The sequence below is a fragment of the Primulina eburnea genome, chromosome 13 (genome assembly GCF_022965805.1).
Source record: "Primulina eburnea isolate SZY01 chromosome 13, ASM2296580v1, whole genome shotgun sequence".
Classification (NCBI taxonomy): domain Eukaryota; kingdom Viridiplantae; phylum Streptophyta; class Magnoliopsida; order Lamiales; family Gesneriaceae; genus Primulina; species Primulina eburnea.
In genome coordinates, this window is record NC_133113.1 from 26,692,131 (window position 1) to 26,717,736 (window position 25,606).

At 34.8% G+C, this 25,606-nt stretch overlaps 2 protein-coding genes across 3 annotated transcripts; one reads left to right on the top strand and one right to left on the bottom strand.

Annotated features, from left to right (window-relative positions):
* Positions 1-7,660: 7,660 nt before the first annotated feature.
* On the bottom strand, positions 7,661-11,056 carry LOC140810869 (nucleolar complex protein 2 homolog). 2 transcript variants are annotated; one of them, XM_073168767.1, is made up of 4 exons: positions 10,931-11,041; positions 10,639-10,717; positions 8,492-8,563; positions 7,661-8,407 (listed from the first exon to the last, which is right to left on the bottom strand). In XM_073168767.1, the coding sequence occupies exons 2-4, from the start codon at positions 10,693-10,695 to the stop codon at positions 8,303-8,305; spliced, it is 234 nt and encodes a 77-aa protein (XP_073024868.1). In that variant the 5' UTR covers positions 10,696-10,717; positions 10,931-11,041; the 3' UTR covers positions 7,661-8,302. The 2 variants fall into 2 exon arrangements, with proteins under 2 accessions (XP_073024868.1, XP_073024867.1); XM_073168766.1 differs by having other exon boundaries at positions 10,639-11,056.
* Positions 11,057-19,191: 8,135 nt separating this feature from the next.
* On the top strand, positions 19,192-25,592 carry LOC140809601 (uncharacterized). The gene is made up of 9 exons (XM_073167290.1): positions 19,192-22,105; positions 22,732-22,780; positions 22,897-22,914; positions 24,046-24,092; positions 24,433-24,521; positions 24,623-24,683; positions 24,811-24,870; positions 24,940-25,050; positions 25,146-25,592. The coding sequence occupies exons 1-8, from the start codon at positions 21,953-21,955 to the stop codon at positions 25,021-25,023; spliced, it is 561 nt and encodes a 186-aa protein (XP_073023391.1). The 5' UTR covers positions 19,192-21,952; the 3' UTR covers positions 25,024-25,050; positions 25,146-25,592.
* Positions 25,593-25,606: the final 14 nt, after the last annotated feature.

Sequence of the window (25,606 nt, forward strand, 5' to 3'; positions counted from 1 at the left end):
TTCACCCTCTTGCTGTTTCATTACAAACAAACTCAAGTAGTTTTTTTGGTGCCTTTTGCTACTAGCGAATCGGTGCAAGAAAGCAGCTGAGAAATCCTCAAAAGAGCGTATGGAGTTGGGCGGCAAGGAATTAAACCATTGCTGGGCTGACCTCACCAAAGTGCCCAGAAACACTCTGCACTTGACTCCATCTGAATACTGATGCAACAGAGCTGTGTTCTCAAACCTCCCCAAGTGTTCTTCGGGGTCCGTATGTCCATCATATTCTCCAACGTTTGACTGTCGGAAATTTGGAGGAAGCCCCTCTTCCAAAATGGCGAGGGAAAAAGGATTTCCTTTCTTGGGGGCTGCATCTCTGTTTCTCAATTGCTGCCTCAGCGTCCGTATTTCCCTCCGCATCTCTTCCATCTCCGGATTCTCCTCACTTGGGCGGGGTCGCGTCTCCTCCACCCTACTCTGATTTCCCTCCACATTCTCCTCTCGCTCCTGGCGAGCGGTCTGATCTTCTGCAAACATAGACTCTTGATTCCTCTTCATGGCCTCATCCACTATCCGGGTGATAAATTGACCCAACTGTTCTAGGGTCAAGTTCCCCACATTCTCATTGGGACGGGGTTGCTCGACCCTTGTCTCGTGAAGGGGCTGCTCGGTTCTTGTCTCTTGACGAGGTTGTTCCTGTCTCGTCTCAAGATGCGGCTGTTCCTGTATTGTCTCAACACGAGATGGTTCAGGTCCTCTCCGAGGACGTGATGATGCTGAGGTAGCTCTTCCACTCCCTCTCTTACCTACCATATCTACGTCTTAACTCAAACTTCCCACAGACGGCGCCAAGTGATACTCACGGGAAATCTAAGGTCCGATCCCAACGAGCGTCACTAGTTCAGACGTGGGCTTTAAGATGACCCTGAGCCTGAAATCAAGAAAAAGACCGTTAAGAGGGGGCCAGGAGGGTGTCCTGGCGTAGCCCCTCCGACGCTCAAGTCAGTGACTGAGGATATATGGGGGGAGCAGCTAAGGGCGCTGCTGAAAACAATATAGTGAATTCAATCCATTATCATACGCTCAAACCTGGTATTTATAAGAGAATACCTGGACTTGTCATGGGCCATTCACCTGTGGGCCTCAGAGATGGGCCGGGAGTTTGGGCCGGATCTTGATGGGTTCATCCCTGGGGTATCAGTTAGTATTATATCTGAAACATTTGATACTCAAATATCATATATTAATATCACATTTTCAATATTTTGAATTTATTTTCATCTGAGATAAAACGTGTCATTAATATGATCAATACTTATTATATATGTTTGACTGCTCAAAAATCATATATTAGCATCAAATTTGAAACCGTTGATACTCACTTATCGTATATGAGTATCATGTTTTCTATTTTTTGTATCGAATTTCGTCGTGAGTTTATTTTTTGGATTAGAGAGTATTGGATATAGTAGTATAATAATCTAGTATATATTGGATTAAAGTATATTGGATTAATTAGTTGAATTCCGCCAAACGCTGCCTCAGTGTATCGTGCATGTTTGTGCAGGTGGACGGTTGTATACGTAATGACCATAATTAAAAAATTCGTATGGCGGTGGAATGACGAAAAAGGGCTTGCCTGTGGGCGAAAGAGGTCAAAAGATTTGGCCGGACCACGGAGTGCACATGTGGGGCCGAAAAGGACCAATGAAAAGATAAACTCCACACGTGACTCTCAAAGCCACACCTCAAATTTCGTGAGCAACTATTTTATATTGGGGATTTGTTTTATTATTAAAAACGTGTTATATATAATAAATAATTTTTATTTTTTAAATTATATATATTTATTTATAAATATTGAGATATTTAGTAGTCCGACGTCATGACACCTGTTAATTTTTACAACATATTTTATCTATTTAAATAAATAATGGTTTTCATATAATTTACTCATAATTAATATATCTAATATATTTTAAAAAGTCAAAAATTCACATATTATATATACAAAAGTACATATTTAATATGATTATATTATCGTTATTTAAATAATAATTAAAAATTATAATAAAATTTTATGAATCAACTATATCTATTAATTAATCTTGATTATAATTTATGTACGTAATAATTATTATTTTACACACGTGTTGTTTCCAAGTTAATTAATAAAAAGAATAATAGTAATATTACTTTGACTTAGTTTGATAGGATCAATTATTTAATGTATAGTATAGATTACTATTTTCGTATCTTCTGATACGGTTTCACAAGTTTTTATATGTGAGACGGGTCAACTATATCGATAGTTACAATAAAAAAAAATACTCTTAGTATAAAAAGTAATATTCTTACATAGATGACACAAATAAAAGATCCGTCACACAAAATACGACTCGTGAGACCGTCTCACATAAATTTTTGTCATTTTCGCATTCTCCCAACTTGAATTAAAATTATTCATTCAGGTCCAATGAATTTATAGACACTGTCCCATGTTCGCCATCGAGAGAGAATTTGTTCTTTACCCGGCCTTCCCAGCAATCAATTTGTGTCGCAGAATAAGCCACGATAAAAATGTTGCTACTGAGGGATAAACTTAAATTGAGATTGAATTGTGCCAAATTTTATTTGACATAGTTATTATATAGTTGTGTCATATTTATAAAAGTGAGTCTCATGTGAGACCGTCTCACGGATTTTAATCTGTGAGACGGGTCAACCCTACCCATATTCACAATAAAAAGTAATACTCTTAACATGAAAAATAATATTTTTTCATGGATGACCCAAATAAAATATATGTCTCACAAATACGACCCGTGAGACCGTTTCACACAAGTTTTTGCTTTTTTATAAATATTTCTACAAGAATAAAAGTGTAACGTCCCAAAAATCGAAAAGTCCATGTGAACCACATACATGTAAATTATTATATTCTTTGGTATTTTATTAAATTCTTTTAAATCATAAAATGTATTCTTATTTTATTAAATTGTGTTTAATTATTCTTATGTATTTTATGCATTATTATTGCATGATAAGATTTAATTCATGAAATTTAAAAGTTCATGCACTTTGATTTTTAAGTTTCATTTCGCGTACGAACGAGGAGCGGAGACCGGGAGATTTTCAAGAAAATTATTTTAATTACACGATTAATTTTTATTAATTAATATAAGATGTTTTAAAGTTATTTTACAAAAAAAATTGGGATTTATTGGATATTTTTACCCACAAGATTTTAATTTTTAACGGTGCGTAAATTTTATCAAATCTGGAGACTTTTTGAGGGTTCGGCTAATGTTTTAAAAAACTTTCCAACACGAAATATTTTTCAGGAATATGTTTGGATTTAATGGGCCTATTTTTAAGTTTATTGGACTTAAAACCCTTTTTATTTTAATTGAGGCTCATTAGTGTACGTCTTAATTAACCTAAACTATACTTAAAATTAAACTAAAGCTACCCTACACTCATTATTAATATTCCCACCAGCCGACCAGCTCTCACTTCTTCTTTATGTACGTGGGTTCAACAACATTTCTCTCCATGAATTGCAGCTGGTTGCCTCAGTTTCATTTACTTTCACAAATAATAATTCATCCGACACTCCTCTCCAACCCACTCCATTCTCTCAATTATTCAGCATCCCTTCAGTAGCTCATTTCTGCCATTGGAAGTCCCTCAAGAAAAATATCGGCCATAGTTTATTCTTGAGTGGGAATTTCTCCGGTGCATCCGTTGCTCATTTCTTCATCTTCTTGCGTAGGAAACTTCATCAGGCACGCTTTGTATCCTTATTTCTGCATCATTTACGCCATAATACATGCTGATATGTGTGCCATTCATGTTGTTTTCAGTTCATGCATCGTTTTTACGGGTATGCTTCGGTTGAGCATGAAATGTACATTTGCTTTGCATCCTCTTGGCATTTCACGCTTTAAGAATTCTTGTGCAAGGGACTGCTGAACTTCGGTGTTAGGGGGCTGTTATGGCATGATTATTGGCTTAGCCGGTTAGGTGCTAGTCTTCTTGGTCGTGTGCTAAGGTCGAGAGTTGCAAGTCAAGGGACTTGGGTTTTCGGTTGACATGGTGTAAGGAATCTTAGCAGCTTGTAGGCTTGGTTTAGGCGGTGCCCTACTGTCTTAATGGTGAGCCATAATGGCTGGACACGTGATGGTAGAAGCCTAGAACGTGGACAGAAGCAATTAAGGGTTGGAGCTATGTGTTGGATTAGAATTGTACAAGAGGGAAATGCTGAAATTGTACAGCCATAATGGTGGTTAGCCGAGGATATTGGGGGTTAGATCTCGAAGTTTATAGGCTGTAAATGAGGTTATTAAGTGTGGTAAAAAGTTGGGGAAGTTTTGGTTAAGTTCAGGTTCTATTCGGGTTAAAATTGGGACTACGGTCCAAGTTTTAAAACAATTTTGGTTAAGTTATGAAATGAGCTCGAGTTTACGTCTAGAAATGATTTTAAATATGTTTTGAGATATTTTTAGGAGTTTAGTAAGTTTCGGATCAAAATGATGAGTTTTGGAGTTATCCGGGATTTAATCGCCGCACAAAACTTTAATTAAAGATTTAATTGAAACGCCTAGATTTAAGCTTAATAAATTTATGAAAACTTTATTTAAGCTCAAATAATTATTAGAATTCTAAGTTTTTAATTTGGGAATTTTATGCTAAATTTTGGTTTAATTCGGGATTAAAACGCATTAATAGGTTATATTTAAAGATTAATTTAAAAGTCATAGATTCAAGCCAAATAAAAATATGGAAAAGTTCATGTAGGCTTAAATAATTATTTGGGACATGTTAGAGTCAATGGAATAAGAAAATGTCAAAAAGGTGAAATTTTACGTCTAGGGGCAAAACGGTAATTTTTGGGTTTCCAGGGAAAAATGGTCATTTTGCACCCGGGGTGAGATTTTGGTCCTGACAGCGCCCTGAGCACATTTTATCATGATTTAAATGTTTATGCATCACGTTCATGATTTTTATGTAATTATGATAAATACGTTGCATGCTTGGTTTAAAGGAAAAAAAAAAATTACGTATATGCATGATTTTATTAAGTGATGAATATGATGACACGTTTTGAAGGAAGTGATTTAGTTGTGACTAATACGATGACACGATGACATGATGATATGATTGGAGATATCGTGAGGGAAAAGGCCCCAGAGGGAGCCCGTTTACGGGAGAAGGCCCCAGAGGGAGCCCGACGATCGTATTTCCATTGACATGATATGATGATATGATAGGCCAAGGCCCAGTTGACGGGTGAGAGTGTCGCTGGTGTCCCCGCCGCCCAGTACTGTGGTTATACGTAGATGGATCCATCGACTGACATGATGACATGATGATACGAAAGTCACAGCTAATGAACTGAATTCAATTAAAAAGAAAATATATACGTATATGATGACATGAGATTATATGATTTTACACGACACGTAAACGTATATGATGACATGAGATGACATGCTATGATTATTACCATGTTTTTAAAGGACACGTTTACATATATGATTTGTACTGTAGACACGAATGCTTTTAAGTTCATGAAATATATATTGAGTATGATATTTTTCACTGCTGTGTGCTACGTATATGTACTTGTTATTAACGGTGCAGGTGTGTTGAGTCTTTGGACTCACTAGGCATGTGTGATGCAGGTGAGCTTAATGATGAGGAGACTGGAGGTGCCGAACTCTGAGTAGTCAGAACTGGTGCGGTGACACGACCCGAGGACCACATGTTTTCCGCATTTATGATTTTATGATATTGAGAGGAGATGAAAATTTTCCATGTTTATGATTTGGATGTTAGGATTTTTACTCGCTTATTTCCCATTATAATTTTTATTGGCAAATGCTTATGAGTATTTTTAAATTATATTTTCAGTATGACAGCATGCCTATTTTTATGTTAAAATAAATATGATTATTTTAAAAGATGAGTTTGATTATTTTTAAACGACGCTATTTTTACTGACAAATATTTAAGATCATTTTTTTAATGTTATATTTTTCTATTACGATTTTTACTCCTTTACGTTTACGTTTGATGTGGGGACGAGTATTGTTATTTTAAATTGTATTATTTTACGGTCAGATAATTACGATTATTTTAAATGTTCTTTCAAAAATGCGAGCTTTTATTTAAAAAAAAAATATTCCGCACTTTTTAAAAATGAGTGAGACGTTTCAGTTGGTATCAGAGCAAGGGTCCTGTATAGGGTTGTGCCACGCCAGTTTCTGCAGCTCAGTCTTCAAGCCTCAAGTCTGTAAGCTTTTATGATTTAAATGTTTTAAATGATTTACTCTTATCACCTGCATGTTAACATGATTTACGCTTTATGATGATCTACGGTACATGTTTAACTGCTTTTATGATTTAAGGATTTAATGTTTTCAAAACTAGATTAAATTGCATGTTGGTTACGTTTGGAATTGGACGTGTCTAAGAATTCGAATATTGGGCTTTAGGATAAGTTGATAATGATTTGATTATATTGATTTTAGGTTTGAAGTGCTGATGTTCTACTCTTTGGGGTAATAAGTTAATTTTGAAAATTATGAATGCTTTTGGCACTTGTAGAATTTCTAAGAAATTACTGATGGTTCGTGGTTGCTAGCTGAATTAATTTTGAGGATTCCATGTAAGGATTTATGATTCGAAAACTACGACAATCTTTGGAAGTATAAAAACGTAGAATTTATTTAGGATGCATGCTCTATCTAGTGGGACGTAAGGATTGAATTGAATGGATTGAGAATTTTAAGGACCTAACTGTATTAACCAATAATTTGAGGACCTAATTGTAACAATAAAAAATTCTAAGGGACTATTTTGAATATACCGAATTTTGGGATTAAATTCTAAGTTTCGAGAATTTTAAGGTTTAATAAGGATAAGACGAATATTTTATGGGGACAAAAGTGCAAATTTCGAAGAGTTGTGGGGCCAAAAATGTAATTTTGAGAACTTTAAGTGCCAAATTGCAAATTCCGAAAATTTTGAGGATTAAATTTGAACTTGGAAAAACACTTGTGTTAAATCAGTAATTTTTCGAGGTTATGGGAATTGATTTTGGGTTTAATAAGTTTAAAATTATTGAACTTTATGATACGGAGAACCTATAAAATGGAATTAGAAGCACCAAGAACTTATGAGTAATTGTGGAATTTAAAAAAAAAAAAAAAAATTTACGACACATTGGATAATTTTTGAGGAAATTAAGAATTAATGCTACAATTTTAAGGAATTTGGGGGACTAGTTTAATAGTAAGTGAGAATGGAATGGTGTAAATGATAGAAAATTTTTTTTGTGATTCGGGCTTGAAGAATATTTAGAACCTTTATATGCCTGGGTTGTAATGTTATAAGGCATGATGATCAAGGCCGTGGTAGGATGAACCAATCGTAGGCTTGAAAAATTTAAGTGTTAGTGAAATAATGTTGCGTCAAAATTAAGAATTAAGGATGATAACGATTTGAGGTAAAGTTGATCGGTTAGCTAAGTTATAAAAGTAGACATCGAGTTAGTGAAATTTCGGGAACTTAAGTTGATGTGTCATAAGTTTTAGTCATTGTAACAATTAAGCTTGTATATTTGTTGGAATTAAATTTTTTTTTTTATAAAGTTGGGTATGATGGATGGTTTTACTGAAATCCATGGCTAAATGCTGTGTTGCAGAACACACAAACAATCACCCAAATTAATGAACCTCTGTTTGATTTATTTCCAGATAATACAGAGTGTTAGATCATATAGAAAGAACACAACTAAAAAAACAATTTTATGTGTTTCACTATGATGTCCCCATGGCCCCAGACAAAGGTCAGACACATGAGCAAGTAGGACTGTACAAGCAAATAGTTTGACAACAATGCGGTTTAAACCAATTTCGATTTGTGTCATCTCTCTTACCTCTTTTTGATACCTTCTCTTTTATAGTTTTCTTACTATCCTCACTTTGCACATTTGTCTGGTAAATTATGGTGGTTTACACATCATTTAAAAAAACAAAAAACAAAAAACAAAAATCCGGTAACGATGAAGCTCTATAGCATGGAAGGCCGAGAAGTATGTAATTGTTTACTTCCTCGAGAAAGCAGGATAAACGGCCAGAAATAAACAGGAATATCTAAGACGCTTTAGCATGGATGCTATCATTTCATTGTCGGTCATTTGATTCAAAATACGTAGAGAATTCCCAAGATACGACTTCACTCAAAAGCGAGAGAACCGCCAGTAACTTTGGCCCATCATGTACTGCATCACACCGAGAATCTACCATTGCAGTAGTTATAACTTTTTCAGAAGGCTTTCTAACTTCTCGAGTTTATCATCCAAGTGTTCAACATGATCAACGTTTGTTTCTTCTTCCTTTGCATCAGTTTGGGCGTCATCCTAAAATATAGGGACAAGTTCTAGTGATATGTAAAATAAAACATCGAAGTACAAACTATAGGCGTACAAAATTGGCTGACTCACATCAATGTCCTCATCATCAAATTCCAAGGGATCCTTGTCATGTTCTTTCAAGAATTTAAAGAACTCTGGTTCCTGCAGATATGCACCACATGAAATATAACACCCTAACCATCGAAACATATAAATCGCCAGACATTATAAACTAGCAACCGAATGTTAAACCATGGGAGAGTTGCTTGGCATAGCACCTTAGAACAGACTATAAATGATGACATAAAAATTCTAAAATGTTCCGTAAATTTAAGGCAAAAGACAGCAATATATAATCGGTACTCTTGGATGGCTGAGCTAGGAAACCAGCAAGTGTGAAATTCAAAATTTTGAACTTCTGATAGTTAGCGGGAAGACAACTCGTCGCTTCTATTATCATACAAACATCTGGGTATTGTTTGGTTCATGGTATTAAATAAATAATACAGAGATAAATAATATTTTTTAATAATAAAATATATAAAAATGATAAATTTGATTGATTAATTTGATTATATTTAAGATAATGTGATATTATCATTTTGTTATTTTGAAAATATTAATAAAATATTTATAATATTATTTATTAAAAATAATATTATAATTTCAATTTAATAATTAATTCGATTGATGCGAGATAAATGATTAATGATTTGATTGACAGATTAGATTGAAATATAGTAGATTTAGGGGGGTGTATTCAATGTAGGAAAATTATGGACTTTTAATGACTTTTGTAGATTTTAAAAGTTTAGATGTATTTAACTAAAACTTTTGAATACTCTATAGAAGTCTAGTGGTATTCAAAATAGACTTTCATAGAGTTTTAAAAAGTCAAGTGGTATTCAACATTGACTTTTTAAACTCTGTAAAAGTCTAGAGGTATTCAACATTGACTTTTTAAAACTCTATAAAAGTATAGAGGTATTTAAATTTTCAATAGACTTTTAATAACTTCATGAAATTCATTAATATACAAACATTAAAGCCTAAAGTACAACTATAAATTGTCAAAAATTGTATTAGGTTCAACTCAAAGATTTGGATGGATTTTTAAAACTTCTAACTCGTACACAAGCTATTTATTTCTACCTCCGTCGCTTCACATCACACCTCTTCTTATCTTTTCTCCTCTCATCTATCTCTATCACTCTCTCAAATTTTCGAAAGGTGTCTCTACATATAATTTCATATTTTCTTTCGAAATTTTTCATTTTTGGGCTGATTGTTCATTTAATAATTTTTTATTTTAATATCATAGGTAATTTTGAATTGTAGAATTGATTTTGTGAGTTTTTAATTTGTGATTTATACAAATTAATGTCATATTCAATAATAATAAAAGATTACCCAAAAAAATGTCGCTTATTAATTGAATAGCCTCGTAACAATCATGATTTTTTAAATTCCTTTTAGCATTTTCAATTAAGATGTAAGCTATGATATTTTTATACAAAATTGTATCCACACAATGATAAATAATATTCTTTTCACATGTATATTATCAATTCAAAAACAATATTACATATTAATCAATTGATGTATTTTTAAAAATTTACAAACATACGTACAAACCCACATATATACATATGTAAGTATTAAATGATTTTACTTTAAATAAGTAATTTTATTTATTAATATAAATATTAAAAAAATATTTGCAACCGAATATGTTATATATGTCAAATAATTATTAGTTCAAATAAATTATTAAAAAATAATATGTTATAATTATGTACAAAATTTTATAAAATCTAATAAAAAAAATTCACAAAAGTTTATAAAAAATCTTGCAAAAAAGTCTAGATGAATCCACATAAATTTGTTTATAAATCTGTGAAATTTTATAAAAGTCAATAAAAATCTTGCAAAAAAGTTGACATGAATCCGCATAAATCTGTTTATAAATCTGTGAAATTCTGTAAAAGTCAATAAAAATCTATCAAATCCATAAAAGTCAATCATTTGACAAAGTCGGTAAATGTCATCCAAACTCTGGATTGAATACACCCCACTTAGATTCAATATAAAGTGCATAAAAATATGAATAAATAATATTACGAACCAAACCATAGCATAATGTTATGTCAATTGAATTCAGTAATAAAGAACTGAGGAAAAAAAACTGAAAAAATAAAATAAAAAAACATCCACAATCAATGAGCGGGAAAAAATACCCTTTCTTGAAGCTTCCGTAGAATCTCAGCGTGTTCTTCAGCTTCTTTCTTCCCCATCACCTCGAAATTCTTCAATTCGCTGAAATATTTCAGTTTAGTGGCTGCGCAGCCTAATTATGATTAACAATGAAGTAAGTTAAACGAAGAAAATAACAATTCTACAGCCAAATATTTTTCAAGTATTTGGCAAGACGAGATTTTCAAACGGAGGAACGGTGGGCGGGCGCAGGCGCGGCGTTTCAAATGTGTGGAATCAGAACCTGAAAGGTGAAAAACAAATTAAGAATCATATGCTGGCGGCGGAGGACGAGTGGCGGCGGTGGTTCCGTAATTTTATATTTTTCTGATGTATAAACTATAAGTGGTCTAGGGTTTCGCAGAACGAGAGTGAACTTTCGAAAAGGTTTGAGAATTGGGAATTAATCTATATTCTCTACTTAATAATTGAATTTAAATTTGCTTAAAAAACATAATTGAATTTAAATAATATATAGTTATATTATGGGAAAACATCTTTAGTCAATTTTCTCGTACGCAGCAAGACATCAATTAATTCCATTTTTTTAAATTAGAATATATTTAATAATCAACCAAAAAAGCTTGATGATACTGAAAATATTGAATCGTTCGTTTCAAAAAAGTTAATATATTAATACTTTATCTAGACTAGAGTAAAAAACAATTCGGTACATGAACTATTGATAAATAAGTAAATTGACTCAATTATGTGAATAAAATGAACATACGAGAGAAAATAAGCTGTAAACTTGTCTTGAAGGTCATGAGAATTTTGCTTGAGTGTGAGATGTTTAAGACAATATCTACGATGGAGTCCAAAGACCTCAACAAGCTTGATCGGCATGAATTTTTTGTTGATCTTAAAACTAATGGGTTCGAGCTGAGAATTAAGAAAATCAGAATAGAAGAAGATCATTACATCTCTCAGTTGACCAAAGTTATGTCTACGACTGGTCCTACATCAATTGTTGGTGAGGTAGTCACATTGTGACTCACATAGCAAAAAATATACTGACTAGATAAATAATGAGGCTATGTCTCATTTTGTTAAGAATTTCGAAAAGTTTATGAGAAATAATCAACCAAATTTTAATTTCTATCGCAAAAAAGATCAAGTTGATGATAATCAATCTTATTTTAAATATAGAAAGACTGATCATTTTATTACAGAACGTAACATGCCTAAGAAAGATGAAAAAAATTCATTTGAGAAGAGGAGGTCCAGAAATGACAAGAGATCGTTCAAAAAGAACCAGAAAGCGCTTGTTGCTGAAAGAAAAACAAAAATAAGTGGATAGATTCAGATACTGATCCATCTAACTCGAAGAGCCCAACGAGAGTGCAAAACGACTCTAGTTGCATGCAGTGAAAGGAACTTGACATTCTTAAAATAAAAATCCGAAAATAGCGACGGTTTTAAATAAACCGTCGCATTATAGCGACCGATTTTCACAAACCGTCGCTATATTGCGACCGTTTCCAAAAACCGTCGTTATTTAAAGCAACGGTCTTTTTACCCGTCGCCATTAATAGAAATGGAGACGGTTTTACAAAACAGTCGCAATATTATAACGACGGTTCTAGTTAGACCGTCGCTTTAAAATAGCGACGGTTTGGAGTAAATGGTCGCTAAATAGAATAAGCAACGGTTTTTAAAAACATAGTCGCTATTATAACGACAGTTTCTTTACACCCGTCGTCATAATAGCGACGGGTTTAAGACAACCGTCGCCGATTTTCATCGGCGACGGTTTAGAAATAACCGTCGCCGATCCTTTGGCGACGGTTTTCTACAAACGGTCGCCAAATGACGACGGTGAATTCATAACAGTCGCTATATAGCGACGGTTTTATTCATATCCGTCGCTATATAGCGACTGTTCCTAAATAACCCGTCGCTATGTTTGTATATAATCAGCCCTCCCCGAACATTTCTTACACGATTTCATCTCTGTTTCGTTTTTTTTTCGAACTCTATCAATTTTTTTCTCTGTTTCGATTTTTTTATTGCGTACTTAACATTTTTTCGTATTTATGTTGTAGATTTGATTGTCGATGCGATCTTCCAACGCTACGTGGGAGCTGCAAATCTTCGCACAAATCAGGTTTTAATTTACTATATATAAATACCGTTGTTTATATATTAATTTACTATAAATATCGTTTATATATTCGCACAAATCTTCACAGAAATCTTCGCAGAAATCTTCGCAGAATCTTCGCACAAATCTTCGCACCCCGTTTATATTTTGATTTTTGCGATAAATCCCGTCGCTTTTTATGCGGCGGGATTTTTTAAAAAACCTCCGAACAAAATAGCGACGGTTGTTAAAAGACCGTCGCTTCAGATAGCGACGGTCTTTTTATTTAATCCGTCGCTTCATATAGCGACGGTATTTAAATCGGTGTTTCAAATGAAAAAATATAAACGATTGACATAACTAATTACTTGTTGGAACAAATATTCTGATTCTATTTTGAAAACGCATTAGATGCAAAAACCAATTGGTGACTAACCGAAGATTTCGGTTGGGAATAAATCTAGCAAACGACTAAGTCAAGTTATAGTAAATGGATGACGGGTCCAAATATCGATCTTACAGAGACTAATATTTAATTACTAGAATTTTTATCAGTTAATTTAAGTTAGACAAATTAAATAAAAAGATGATATATTGATTATTAATCTAAACTACTAAATAAAATAATTGCAATTAAAAACGAGATATTCAAATATCATGAAGAGATTCAAATTCAAATAAATAACAAAGACACACAACGGTACCAAACTCTACTATGTTGACACATGTTAAAATCCGATTAATTATTTAATTCTTGAGAATCACGATGAAATCATCAGTTTTATTTATTAAACGATTTCTCGAGTTAATAAACATATTTAAATCTAACAGTTGAATTATTTGTAATTGAATTTAATTATATCTAAATATATTAAATCTTTGTGGAATTTTATTTTTCACCTAAAAGTGCACATTGAAACCGAATATTATTTCTAGTCAATTTAACCATATGTTGATGACGTCTTTGTTGATATGTTTAATCAATCATCCTCTGATTCGTGATTAATCAACAAACATGTAAATAGTTGATCAAACTATTAACAAGAAATATTACATCAACATTAATCAATAATTAAAATCAAGAAAATAATATACTGAAAAGAAACCAAATATCAACAAACTATTGTTTGGTCCTATCGTAATCTTAGTCTAAAGAAAATTATTCCATAAATTCAAAACAGAAGTGAAAAATCATGTTTAAGTTCATAGGAAAAAATAAAATAAAAAATGAATGAAATGAATTCTTGGTAATTTGTGGCAGGTGTTGAATTCCTCATGTTTCTGCCTATGTTTTCCTACTTGTTTCTTTTCTTTTCTTCCTCCCTGGTGTTGTCTTCCGGGCAGTCTTTTGTGTTGGTCCTACGTGCGGAATTTGAGATAATAAAACCCGAAAATAAAGAATAAACTGGACACCGAGATTTACGTAGAAAACCCCTAAAAATTATTAGGGTAAAAACCACGCGCAAGATGAAAAGAATTCCACTATAATATTTTGTGGTGTACAACTCACTCACTGTGTTTCTAAAGAGAACACACACTCTCTTAATACAGGAGAACAAAACATCTCACAAATATTATAGAACTAAGCACTAAAATGCTTATAAGATGAGAGAAAACTCGAAGAAGGGATAATTTCAGAATGAAGGGGGAGCTCTATTTATAGAGCCCCTTGACCGTGTGAATACGCGTTAAAACGCGTATTCAAACTTTCCACGAAATTTCCGCAGTATCCCACGTTTTTATTCCCCTCAATTATTGTATCAAATTTGTCAACTCATTTGCTGACTATGCCCATTTGACTATTCTACCGACATTTCTCCCACTTGGAGATTTGTTTGAGAAACTAACACATCTCCACACATCCTTTCAATCTTGCCATTGCATGCTGCTTACGTTTCCGTGAGACCACTTGAGAATCTACACCACTCAAACTTATCTGTGTTTACTGGCTTGGTCAGAAAATCAGCTGTGTTATCCTTCGTATGGATCTTCTGCATATCCATGCTTCCTTCTTCTACTACTTCTCGCACAAAATGAAATTGTACTCCAATGTGTTTCGTCCTGGAATGAAAATCTGGATTCCTTGCAATGTGCAAGGCACTCTGACTGTCACAAAACAAAGAAACATTCTCTTGTTTGTGCTCGATCTCCTCCAATAACCTTTTAGTTCATATTGCCTCCTTGCAAGCTTGAGTAGCTACCATGTATTCTGCATCTATTGTAGATAACGCCACAACTGTCTGCAGTTTTGAAACCCAGCATACTGCTCCTCGTGCAAGTGTAAACACATAACCAGTAGTAGATTTTCTCTTATCAGGATCACCTGCATAATCTAAATCGACATAGCCCCTGAGTGTAAAATCCGATCCTCCATAACATGATGCAACATTCGAGGTATCCTTGATGTATCGAAGGATCCTCTTAACAGTGCTCCAATGCTCTCGTCCAGGATTCGCCATATACCGACTAACTGCTCCCACTGCTTGAGCAATATCCGGTCTTGTACAGATCATGGCGAACATCAAACTTCCCACTGCTGATGCATATGGTACTCGAGACATCTCCACCCTCTCTGCTTCACTGCTAGGACACATCTCGGAGGATAACTTGAAGTTAACAGGAAGAGGGGTCGATATTGGCTTACTATCTTGCATGTTAAAGCGTTGCAAGACTTTATTTAAACAATATTTTTGGGAAAGCCAAATCTTTCTGTTACTTCTATCTCGGTGAACTTGCATCCCTAGAATCTTGTTTGCAGGTCCCAAGTCCTTCATATCAAATTCCCTAGCCAACTGTGCCTTCAATCCTTGGACCTGATCTTTGTTGGGGCCTGCTACCAGCATGTCGTCCACATACAACAGCAAAATGATATAATCATCACCAGACCTCTTGAAATATGTACAAGGGTCTGCACTCAGTCTGTTGTATCCAAGGCTCGTGATATAGGAATCAAATCTCTTATACCAACACCTCGGCGCCTGTTTGAGACCGTGCAGAGATTTCTTCAACCTGCAAACCAAGTTCTCTTTGCCTATTTTCGTAAAATCTTCTGGCTGGAGTATATAGATTTCTTCTTCAAGATCTCCATGAAAAAATGTTGTTTTCACATCTAGCTGTTCTAGATGTAGGTCAAACACCGCACACAATGCCAACACTACTCTGACTGTTGTGAGCCGAACCACAGGAGAAAATATCTCATTGAAGTCAATGCCTTCTTTCTGAGCATACCATTTTACCACCAATCTAGCACGATACCGCTCCACTTGGTTATTGCCATCACGCTTGATCTTATAGACCCATCTGTTTCCAATGGCTTTCCTCCCTCGTGGTAGTGTAACAAGATCCCAAGTTTTATTCCTGTCTAATGCCTCCAACTCTTCTTGCATTGTTATCATCCACAAGGATACATCCGAGCTTTGAGTAGCCTCGTGAAAACTCGATGGCTCACCATCCTCTGATAATAGACAATATGCAATGTTGCTTTCAGTGACATAATCTGAAAGCCAACCTGGTGGTCTTCTGTCTCGAGTTGACTGCCTCATATTGGAAACTTCAGACTCAACATGTTCTTGTTCTTCGTGCTCTGGTACTGCTTCACAAGAAACTTGACCTTCGTCTGTCTTATTCTCCACCTGAAATATAGTAGTTTCTGAATTCAATGTGCCTTTGTCTCCCTTTACTTTATCTTCCTCGAAGATAACATCCCTGCTGATGACAAGCTTGTGAACAGTAGGATCCCACAAGCGAAACCCTTTTACTCCATCAGCATATCCCAAGAAGATACATTTTCTGGATTTCGAATCCAACTTTGATCTTTCTTGCTCATTGTACAGAACGTACACCAGACTTTCAAATGTATGCAAATGAGAATAATCTGTCGACTTCCCAGTCCACATCTCCATCGGAGTCTTCAGATCAATCGCCACTGAAGGAGAACGATTGATAATATAACAAGCGGTTTTGACTGCTTCCACCCAAAATGACTTGTTCTGACCCGTAGTCCTCAACATAGCTCTTGTTCTGTCCAACAAGGTCCTGTTCATCCGCTCTGCCACTCCATTTTGTTGAGGTGTGTAAGCCGTCGTGAATTGTCTTTTGATGCCCTCATGTTGACAAAATACATCAAACTCGTCACTGGTATATTCTCCTCCATTGTCAGTCCTCAGACACTTGATTTTCTTTTCAGAATCAAGTTCAACTCGCGCTTTGAATTCTTTGAAAATCTGGAAAACATCTAATTTATTCTTGATTGGATACACCCAACATCTCCTAGAGAAATCATCAATAAATGAGACAAAGTATCTCGCTACTCCTAGGGATACAATCGGTGCTTGCCAAAAATCCGAATGAATCAGCTCCAATATGCTTTTGCTCCTGGTAGTAGAATGCCAAACTTTAATCTGTGTTGTTTACTGGTAACACAATGCTCACAAAAGGGTAGTGACACTTTCGTAAGTCCTGGCAGCAGCTTCCGTTCTGAGAGAATTTTCAAACTCCGTTCTGACATATGCCCGAGCTTTCTATGCCATAACACTGTTAATTCTTCTCCTGAACCAATTGATGCAACAACTAGTTCTGCCTCTTTGTGTGTTTCTCCCAAAAGTACATACAGATTTGCAGCAACCTTTTCCGCCTTCATAACCACAAGCGCGCCCTTCACAATTTTCATGATCTCGTTCTCGATACGAGTTTTGCACCCGATGTCATCCAATTGCCCCAAGGACAAAAGATTTTTCGTCAGTTCTTTCACATGTCATACCTCTTGTATGGTGCGAATAGTGCCATCAAACATTTTAATTTTGACAGTACCGACCCCAGCAATTTTCAAGGCATGATCATTTTCCATGAATACAGATCCTCCTGAGACTGGTTCATAATGATCAAACCATTCTCTCCGAGACGTCATGTGCCACGTCGCTCCTGAATCCATAATTCATGTATCACAAAATTTGTGTCTGCCTTCTGCAACAGTTGCTGTTTCGCTGAATAATATTTCATCACTGCCTGAAGTACTGGCCACATTTCCTTGAGAGCTTTTATCGATACTCGTACACTCTTTCTTGACGTGCCCTTTACCGCCACATTTAAAGCAGTAAATATTTTTCTTCTTACTTCTCGACTTTGATCTACCTCGTCTTTGGCTCCCACTGGAGTCACGGTCCATAAATCTTCCTCTTATCATCGGTAAAGCCTCTGCCTGCTTTGAAGTTACCATCATGTCTTCCTTATTCTTGCGCGGCTTTCTTCTCCAAGAACCGCAGTTAAGACATCGTCGAATCTTAGAAAGCCCATAAGAATATTGTTGGTAATGTTGATGATAAGTTGATCATATGAATCTAGTAGACTTTGAAGTAGAAGCTCCGCACGTTCATTTTCCCCTATTTTATGCCCCATGGAAGTGAGTTGGGCAAATAGAGTATTTAGTGTATTGATATGGTCGGTCATCGATGAGGATTCCGCCATCCGAAGAGTATAAAGCCTTCTCTTTAGGAAAATCATGTTGTGTAGCGACTTGACCTCGTACATCTTTGTCAGAGTATCCCAGATAACTTTGGCTGTTTTTATCTCAGAGTTACTTGACAAAATTTCGTCAGCTATATCCAAGTGTAAATTGGCAACAACATTATCATTCATCGCGTTCCACTTTCCATCATCCGTAATCTCCACCGGTCTATCTCCAATAGCCGCCAAGCAATTTTCCTTTCTTAAAACTGCTTGTATCTTTATTTTCCACAGAATAAAATTGCTTCCATTGAATTTTGCTATCTCGTACCTTCCCACCATTATGTCTACAACAATTTTATAGACTGGACAAAATAATCCCGCTTTAAATAAAAAATCTTGAAAAAATCTTTTCTGATGTGGAAGATCAGTCTAGGCTGCAACCACAGAGCATACTCAGAATTTTAAGAAATTTTAAACCAAGGCTCTGATACCACTTGTTGGTCCCACGTGCGGAATTTGAGATAATAAAACCCGAAAATAAAGAATAATCTGGACACCGAGATTTACGTGGAAAACGCCTAAAAATTATTAGGGTAAAAACCACGGACAAGATGAAAAGAATTCCACTATAATATTTTGTGGTGTACAACTCACTCACTGTGTTTCCAAAGAGAACACACACTCTCTTAATACAGGAGAACAAAACACCTCACAAATATTATAGAACTTAGCACTAAAATGCTTATAAGATGAGAGAAAACTCGAAGAAGAGATAATTTCAGAACGAAGGGGGAGCTCTATTTATAGAGCCCCTTGACCGTGTGAATACGCGTCAAACTTTCCACGAAATTTCCGCAGTATCCCTTGTTTTTATTCCCCTCAATTATTGTATCAAATTTGGCAACTCATTTGCTGACTATGCCCATTTGACTATTCTACCGACATTTTGTTCGTATATGTTCTTTCCTGATTTCTTCCCTTCTTTTTTCTATCCTCTCGCTCTCTATTCTCCTCTCATGTCTCTCTCCTCTTTCCTCTCTCTTCTCCTTTGTTATACTCTCTTCCTTTCCCTCTTTTGCCTCTCTTCTATCCTTTTCTTTCACTCCTCTCTCATCTGCCTCCTCCTTTCCGTGCTATTTTTTTTCTTTCCTTTCTGTTTTTGTGCCCTCTCTTCCGGTCTCTTCCTTTCCCACCTTCACGTTTCTATCCTCTGCCTCTCTCTTCTTCTCACACCTCTTTTGTTTTTTTTTTCACTTTTTGCGCCCCTTTGTTCACGTACACTGTCTTTTATACTTTTTAATGGGTCTAATCCTCCGACTTCAAGTCTATCTCATGTTTAAATATTGTAGATAAGATTGTACAAATTTTATTTTTCAATTTCAGGCTTGCTCTCTATCATATGTACAAAGATTTTCTTCCAAAATTTCAATATTATCAAAGAATAAAATATAAGATTATTTTATTTCTTTTTTTTTTGTAACGTGTTTGTTCGAAGTTTTGTAAAATCATTTTATCTCTTAAATTAAACATTTTTTTTATCTTTTATTCAAATCTATAAATATTATAAAATTAATTTAGAGAAACACATAAATAGAGATACAATTCTAGATAAGTACAAATATCATAAAATTAAATCCCTACGATCCCTATAAGATTTGGGTTTTAACTGATGAAAAAATGTCTTCTTGTGCCAATTGAGGGGCGACATTGGCTTTTCTTCTTGTGTGTTCTTACTTTCTGCATTGAGACAATGGTATTTCTAGGTGATTGAGGTCTGATACTTGTTCATTACGATCATATTCCGCGTTACAAGTTTGAAACTTACTGATTGAATTGCTTACTGTTGACACCCTTACACAACTTGTGGCGTTTGTTTGCAGAAAGAGAGAAGCTTTCAAAGTGAAACCAGGCTTTTTTTTCCTTTTTTTTTTCTCTTGAGTTTGCTAGAAATTTAGCTATGTTACATGCAATTTCTGAATCTAGATTCAGAAAAAGCGGTGAACTTCAATACGAGTTGAAAGTTTTAGTTACAATTTTAGGTTCGGATTCGTTGGATCTTGATATGAGGGCCTGGGAATTCCGATAGGCTCGAAACCAGGAGGTTGTGACAATGGAACTTGTGGAGTTAAATATATATGATTATCATTCGTTGTCGACCCCTAATCATTTTAGTCGGATTAGAAACTAAAAATTCTAGGTTTGCTAAGACAATGTAAATTACAAATACATAGTGAAAAAGGCACCAGGTAGGATGTATCAAAAAATAATGGGATGATAAATTGTAACATTGTAAAACTTGAACCAAACTTACAAGAATGCAAACTAGCAAATGTATTTTTGTGTAGAATTTTTTTTTTATCAGAAACATAAATATATATAATTTAAGAATGTTCTCTTCGATTTTCTTACCTGGTTCTCTGGGAATTCAGTTCGTATGTTCTTTTTTCGTTTTACTGAATTTACTAGGATCGACTTGCCTGACGACCGAAGTTGTGGGATGAAGTTCTTATTTTCTTTGACAATTGATTTACAGTATCCAGTGATCTCATTCTTGGAAGTAAATATTAATCATAGCCGAACAATGTATGGAAGTACCCTCCACAAACAAAAATGTCTTTAATCAATACACAAATACTACAGTATCATAAGCTATATCCTGAATTGACTTAAAAGAAAAACCCAACCATTATACAACAATTGCTAATCGAATTTTACTGGGATTTGTTAGTTTTTGGACGTCACTCCTTCGAATAACAAAGATGATATATCTGGATTCCAAAAGGCATATGAATAGAAGATCTTGATTGGTCCATTTATTTGTAAATCCAGAAAAGTTTCTCAGAAGTTTGAGGAAAAATTACAATTTTATTGGTAAAAAATGTTTTTCTCATACAAATATTGCTCTACTTGAATTGGGTCAATCCATTTTGAACTTTATAGCATTATCTTTCCTTCTCTTGCCTTGCTTGGAAAATCCCATCACACAATCTTCCATTACTTTTTTTTTACATCTAACTGTTGAGCATAAAAATGCATCACTAATCCACAATTTTTTTGTCCGTTTATGTCGTCGCATCAATCACATATACATTGGGTTAATTGAGATAACTTGCTTTAATCGTGATTTAGTGTTTTGGGGACCAATTTAAGTTCCAAATAGTAGAAAATTATATAAATCACTGTGAATGCATAGAATCTGCCTTGAATTATTTTATTTGGAAATTGAGCTTTAAGTCAATCAATTATTGTGTCTAGGTGCCACCCTGAATTTTTCATTGATGAATTATTTATGGAAACTTGAAGTTTTAGAGCTGTAGAAAATATAATATTAACAACTGCGAGTATCTATGCAATTATGATGGTGGTAGTGTTGTCCAACTCCCATCGTCTCAGGCTAAACAGGCCTTGTAATTAAAATTAGAAGGCCATGATTACAAAAACTTTAAAATAGTCTGGTAAATAGTGTATTGATCATCTTGCATTTCAAAAAATGAAACTGATGACTGGTAACAGGAATATTGAACATTTAGATGTTTATGGGGACAATTTGCACTTTCCAGGGGGAAAGAAAAATTTTAAAGTTCGTGAGAAAAATTGAAAAAATGGCAGAACTTTTTTATTTTATGTGCTAATAAAAGAATTAGAAAGTGAGGGTGGACTGGCTTGGCTGTTAGCTTTTATCAGTCTATGCCCAAAGAAGAAATGGAAGGTTTTTTTCTCTTTGCAATTTCAGTTATTGTCGTCATGGTGAGCAAATATCAACAGGGAGCATGTGCGTTTGTAGGAGTCAGCCCAAGGTGCTGTTGAAATTGCTAAAAAGTTTTTCCCAAATGTGGAATGTAAATGCGGAGAGACAGGGCTCGGTGAGATCATTGACGGCTTCGATCATTGGTGTGGCTGTGGTCCTTGCTGGGCAAACTCTGGTATCTTCTCTCTCATAATTAGATTGGCATCTGAGCATATTTCTTCCAGTTTCCTTTTCTAACTTTTTACTGGGAGGATCATACATGTCATGGTTTCTATAATTGTATGTCGTAGCTAAGATGACGCAGCCTAGGGATGGCTGTATTCAATTATTGTGTCTAGGTGCCACCCTGAATTTTTCATTGATGAATTCGTGAAATTGTTCGTCAATAACCGCTGTTTTAAAATATAGACGAGGATGTGAACTTGTTTTCCTAAATTAAATAGCATGTGAAGTTGTCAATGTAGCCATTGAATAGTTGTACAATTTTCCCCCTGTTGTTAATTATAAAGACTGCTGAATACTGTCGTATGTTTTTTATAATAAACTATATAGCAACTGGATACAAAACTCTCAAATCAGGTAAATGAGTACCTTGGTTGCCAAACTTAAAAAAAACAACAAATTTCATCTCCTTCATGCAAACATTTACTGCACTAAAATCTCACATTTTAAAAAAAAACTCATGTTGATCTTATCTGTCTCGGGTATTGTGAAGCTCATGTCATTATCTAAGAGCAGATGCTACTTTATCTTGATGATTGGTGCTATCACAATGTGTCACTTGGGAATCATTCTATGCAGGTGGATATGTCTCTGAGGTTGCTGAAGGGTGGAAAGCATGTCCTGCAAGGTGACTGACTACCAATTGTTTTCTCTATTGAAAATTACATACATTTTTCACATGATAAACTAACAATATAACATTTTCTGCATATCATGGGTGCTTTGCATATTCTGGTTCTGAAGAGAAACTGGCTGTAACTGGTGAGTGAGAAGCTCTTCTTTTTTATGTGAATTTGAAGGTTTAGGAACCTAATCAGAAGCGAAGTTGCTAAAAATATAATGTTCTCAGCAGTTGGAAATCTTTTTAATACTTCTTGGATACTTTATCATCAGTGAACCCACTTCTTTATATAGGTTATTTTGATACTTATACTTTATTGATGAAAATGCGTTGAAAACGTAATTTGTATCAACAAGGACATTACTTTAATTTATCTTGGATGTTCTGTTTATGCTGTAATTCAAGGATAGATTAAACTCTATACTAATTTTGGGTTAAGTGATTGATCCATGTCATTTATGGATGCCTTTATGAACAACAGAATTGTCGCCTTCCTCTATATAACAAAAAGGGCACATTGCATTTGGCACATTAGTTTTTCTGTTGAACTTAAAATGTTGAATTCATGTGTAACAAACTCTATTTTCATCTTCCAGTGGGATCTTATTCTTTCAGGATTCAGTAAATGATGTTTTTTGAAACTATCGTTGGAGTACTGATTACTATTGCCTATTCAGCTGTTGATGAGCTTGAAACAGCAATTTCCCACCGCAACTCTTTTAATGTTGCACCAATCTGTTTGTTGATATCTGTAGTATGTGCTCACTTGATATGATTGTCGTGGTTGCTTTTTCAAACTGAGTGTGGAATTCAAAGCTCAGAAAACGTTTCACTGAAGTTGGAAACATAATAAACGTCCACACCATTATTGAAGGTTCAATGTACATCTCAAATCCTTAATTTTCAAGTTCTTTTGGAGACGCAGCTTTAGCGTGAGTGCGACCTCATGTATTAATTCCTCGAGCTTGTATCTGGTATATACCTCTTACTGTTGATAAGTATTACCTCCATGCAAGCCAACAATGTAAATGGATTTCAAGTTCATTTTTTTGTAAACATGAATAAGCTATTTCAATGCTTGTCTGTGCTGATAAAGCCTAAATAGAAGGAATTATTTTCCTACATTTTTGTTTTAAGTCTCAAAATAATGTCAACTCTATTTCTTATATGTTGTGGACAACTTTTTGCATATTCTGTCTAGTCATTTTTTTTTGTTCTGTAATCTATCAGCTAAATCTGTATATTACTAATCCGTGTTTCGAGTTCTGCAGGGGGGTTTCATTCTAAAGGTGTTCATTTCGTTGCTGGATTAAGAATGGTTGGTTAACCTTTACATCAATCTGAATGATGTTTCTGTGATACCTGTACTGTTAGGGGAAAAAACAGTTGAAATGTAAACAGTGCTGAGTTATGGATTTATTGGAAAATATATATTCTGTTACTTGGTTCTGCTGCATTCTATCCATCCTAACATTTTTCAGATTTATCGATAACCAATCATACCAAAGTATTATTCTTGGATTATAACTTCCTCTAATTCGGAAAATGAAGTATATTTCTGATTATCACATTCAAGTTGCTATTATATTTTCTATTAATAATAGTGTTCATACTGCCATGTATTTGGTTTTGATGATCATTGTCTTGTATACGAGAAGCTTGTCGGTTGTGAGATAACTTCGGTGTCAGCTCTTACGTCTCATGTTGATGGGACTTTGCCTCCCCCAGATCATATCTCCTCAACAATGTAGGATTGTGATAATGAAACTATTTATACGAAATTTTATATTATTAGGCATTTGAAATATCATATATGCATTCTTCTTATTTGCTTATCCCCTCCTGTAGTCAGCTGGAGAATGGGAGTTCCGGTGTATTTGTGATGGTGGTGTCATCTAAATCTCCTAAGGTATGAATTACATAGTCAGAACCTCTAAATTTTTCTCCTCTCTGTTTGTACCATATATGTGTGAGTGTTCGTTTGAGGCTGTAAGCCTGTAAAACTTTCAACATTTGCATTGGTCACTTGAATTTAGGTGCTCTGGCGAGTTGTGGGCTTGAAGGGAACTATACAAGTTGAGCGTGGAAACATAGATGTAATCTCCTCTTATCATTTCCAGGGTCTAAAAATTTTATTTTTCCCTGAGTTTTTTTTATTATCATAGCTCATGCTATTTACTGGAGATGGCGGAAACAAAAGCTGGTTTTACCCGTTCAGTGGTGTGACAGAGGAGCTTAAAACATTTTAGGCAGATACTTCACTTGCGACCCTGAAGGTATTGATCCCATAACAATCTTCAATTGACTAATCAAAGCTCTTTCATGGCTCTTCTGCATCATTGTTGTTGTTTTTAATTGTCCTCGTTGGCAGAAGGATCGAAGTTACCAAGTTGAGCATCGCCTTTCTTTTCGCAAAGGTGCTCGAGATGTTGCTGTTTGGGACGCAATGCTTGAATCTGGGAAGAAGCAAGGGGCTACTGTCCACGTGAAATAGTTTTAGCATCTCCCCTACAGGTTCAACTATACTTGTTTGCAAGACGTACTCAAACAAGCTATTAACAAGATCAGGAAGAATTTGTCTCGAGTGTATATCATGGCAGATACTTCCCTACAATCATTACTGTTAAAACTATTCAAGACTCGTGTTACCACTACCTCTACACTCGAGTTACAATTTGCAGTTTAAGTTAGTATCTCTACATAAAATCGACAATCATTCCATTTCTCCTTGTTTTCTCTCTGCCTTCCATTTTCACTGTGTAGCTTAATCTTTGTTTCTTGATGAAATTATACAATTCTTGACATGTTGTACTATACCTATTTCGCCTATTC

Excerpts from the sequence above, each read along its gene's own strand:
- LOC140810869 (XM_073168766.1), bottom strand. The coding sequence starts at position 10,695 with ATGGGGAAGAAAGAAGCTGAAGAACACGCTGAGATTCTACGGAAGCTT. Across the intron at positions 8,564-10,638 it reads TACGGAAGCTTCAAGAAAGG|GAACCAGAGTTCTTTAAATT; the intron begins GTATTTTTTCCC and ends GCATATCTGCAG. Across the intron at positions 8,408-8,491 it reads TTGATGATGAGGACATTGAT|GATGACGCCCAAACTGATGC; the intron begins GTGAGTCAGCCA and ends CCTATATTTTAG.
- LOC140809601 (XM_073167290.1), top strand. The coding sequence starts at position 21,953 with ATGTGCGTTTGTAGGAGTCAGCCCAAGGTGCTGTTGAAATTGCTAAAA. Across the intron at positions 24,093-24,432 it reads TCGTTGCTGGATTAAGAATG|CTTGTCGGTTGTGAGATAAC; the intron begins GTTGGTTAACCT and ends GTATACGAGAAG. Across the intron at positions 24,684-24,810 it reads TGTCATCTAAATCTCCTAAG|GTGCTCTGGCGAGTTGTGGG; the intron begins GTATGAATTACA and ends ACTTGAATTTAG.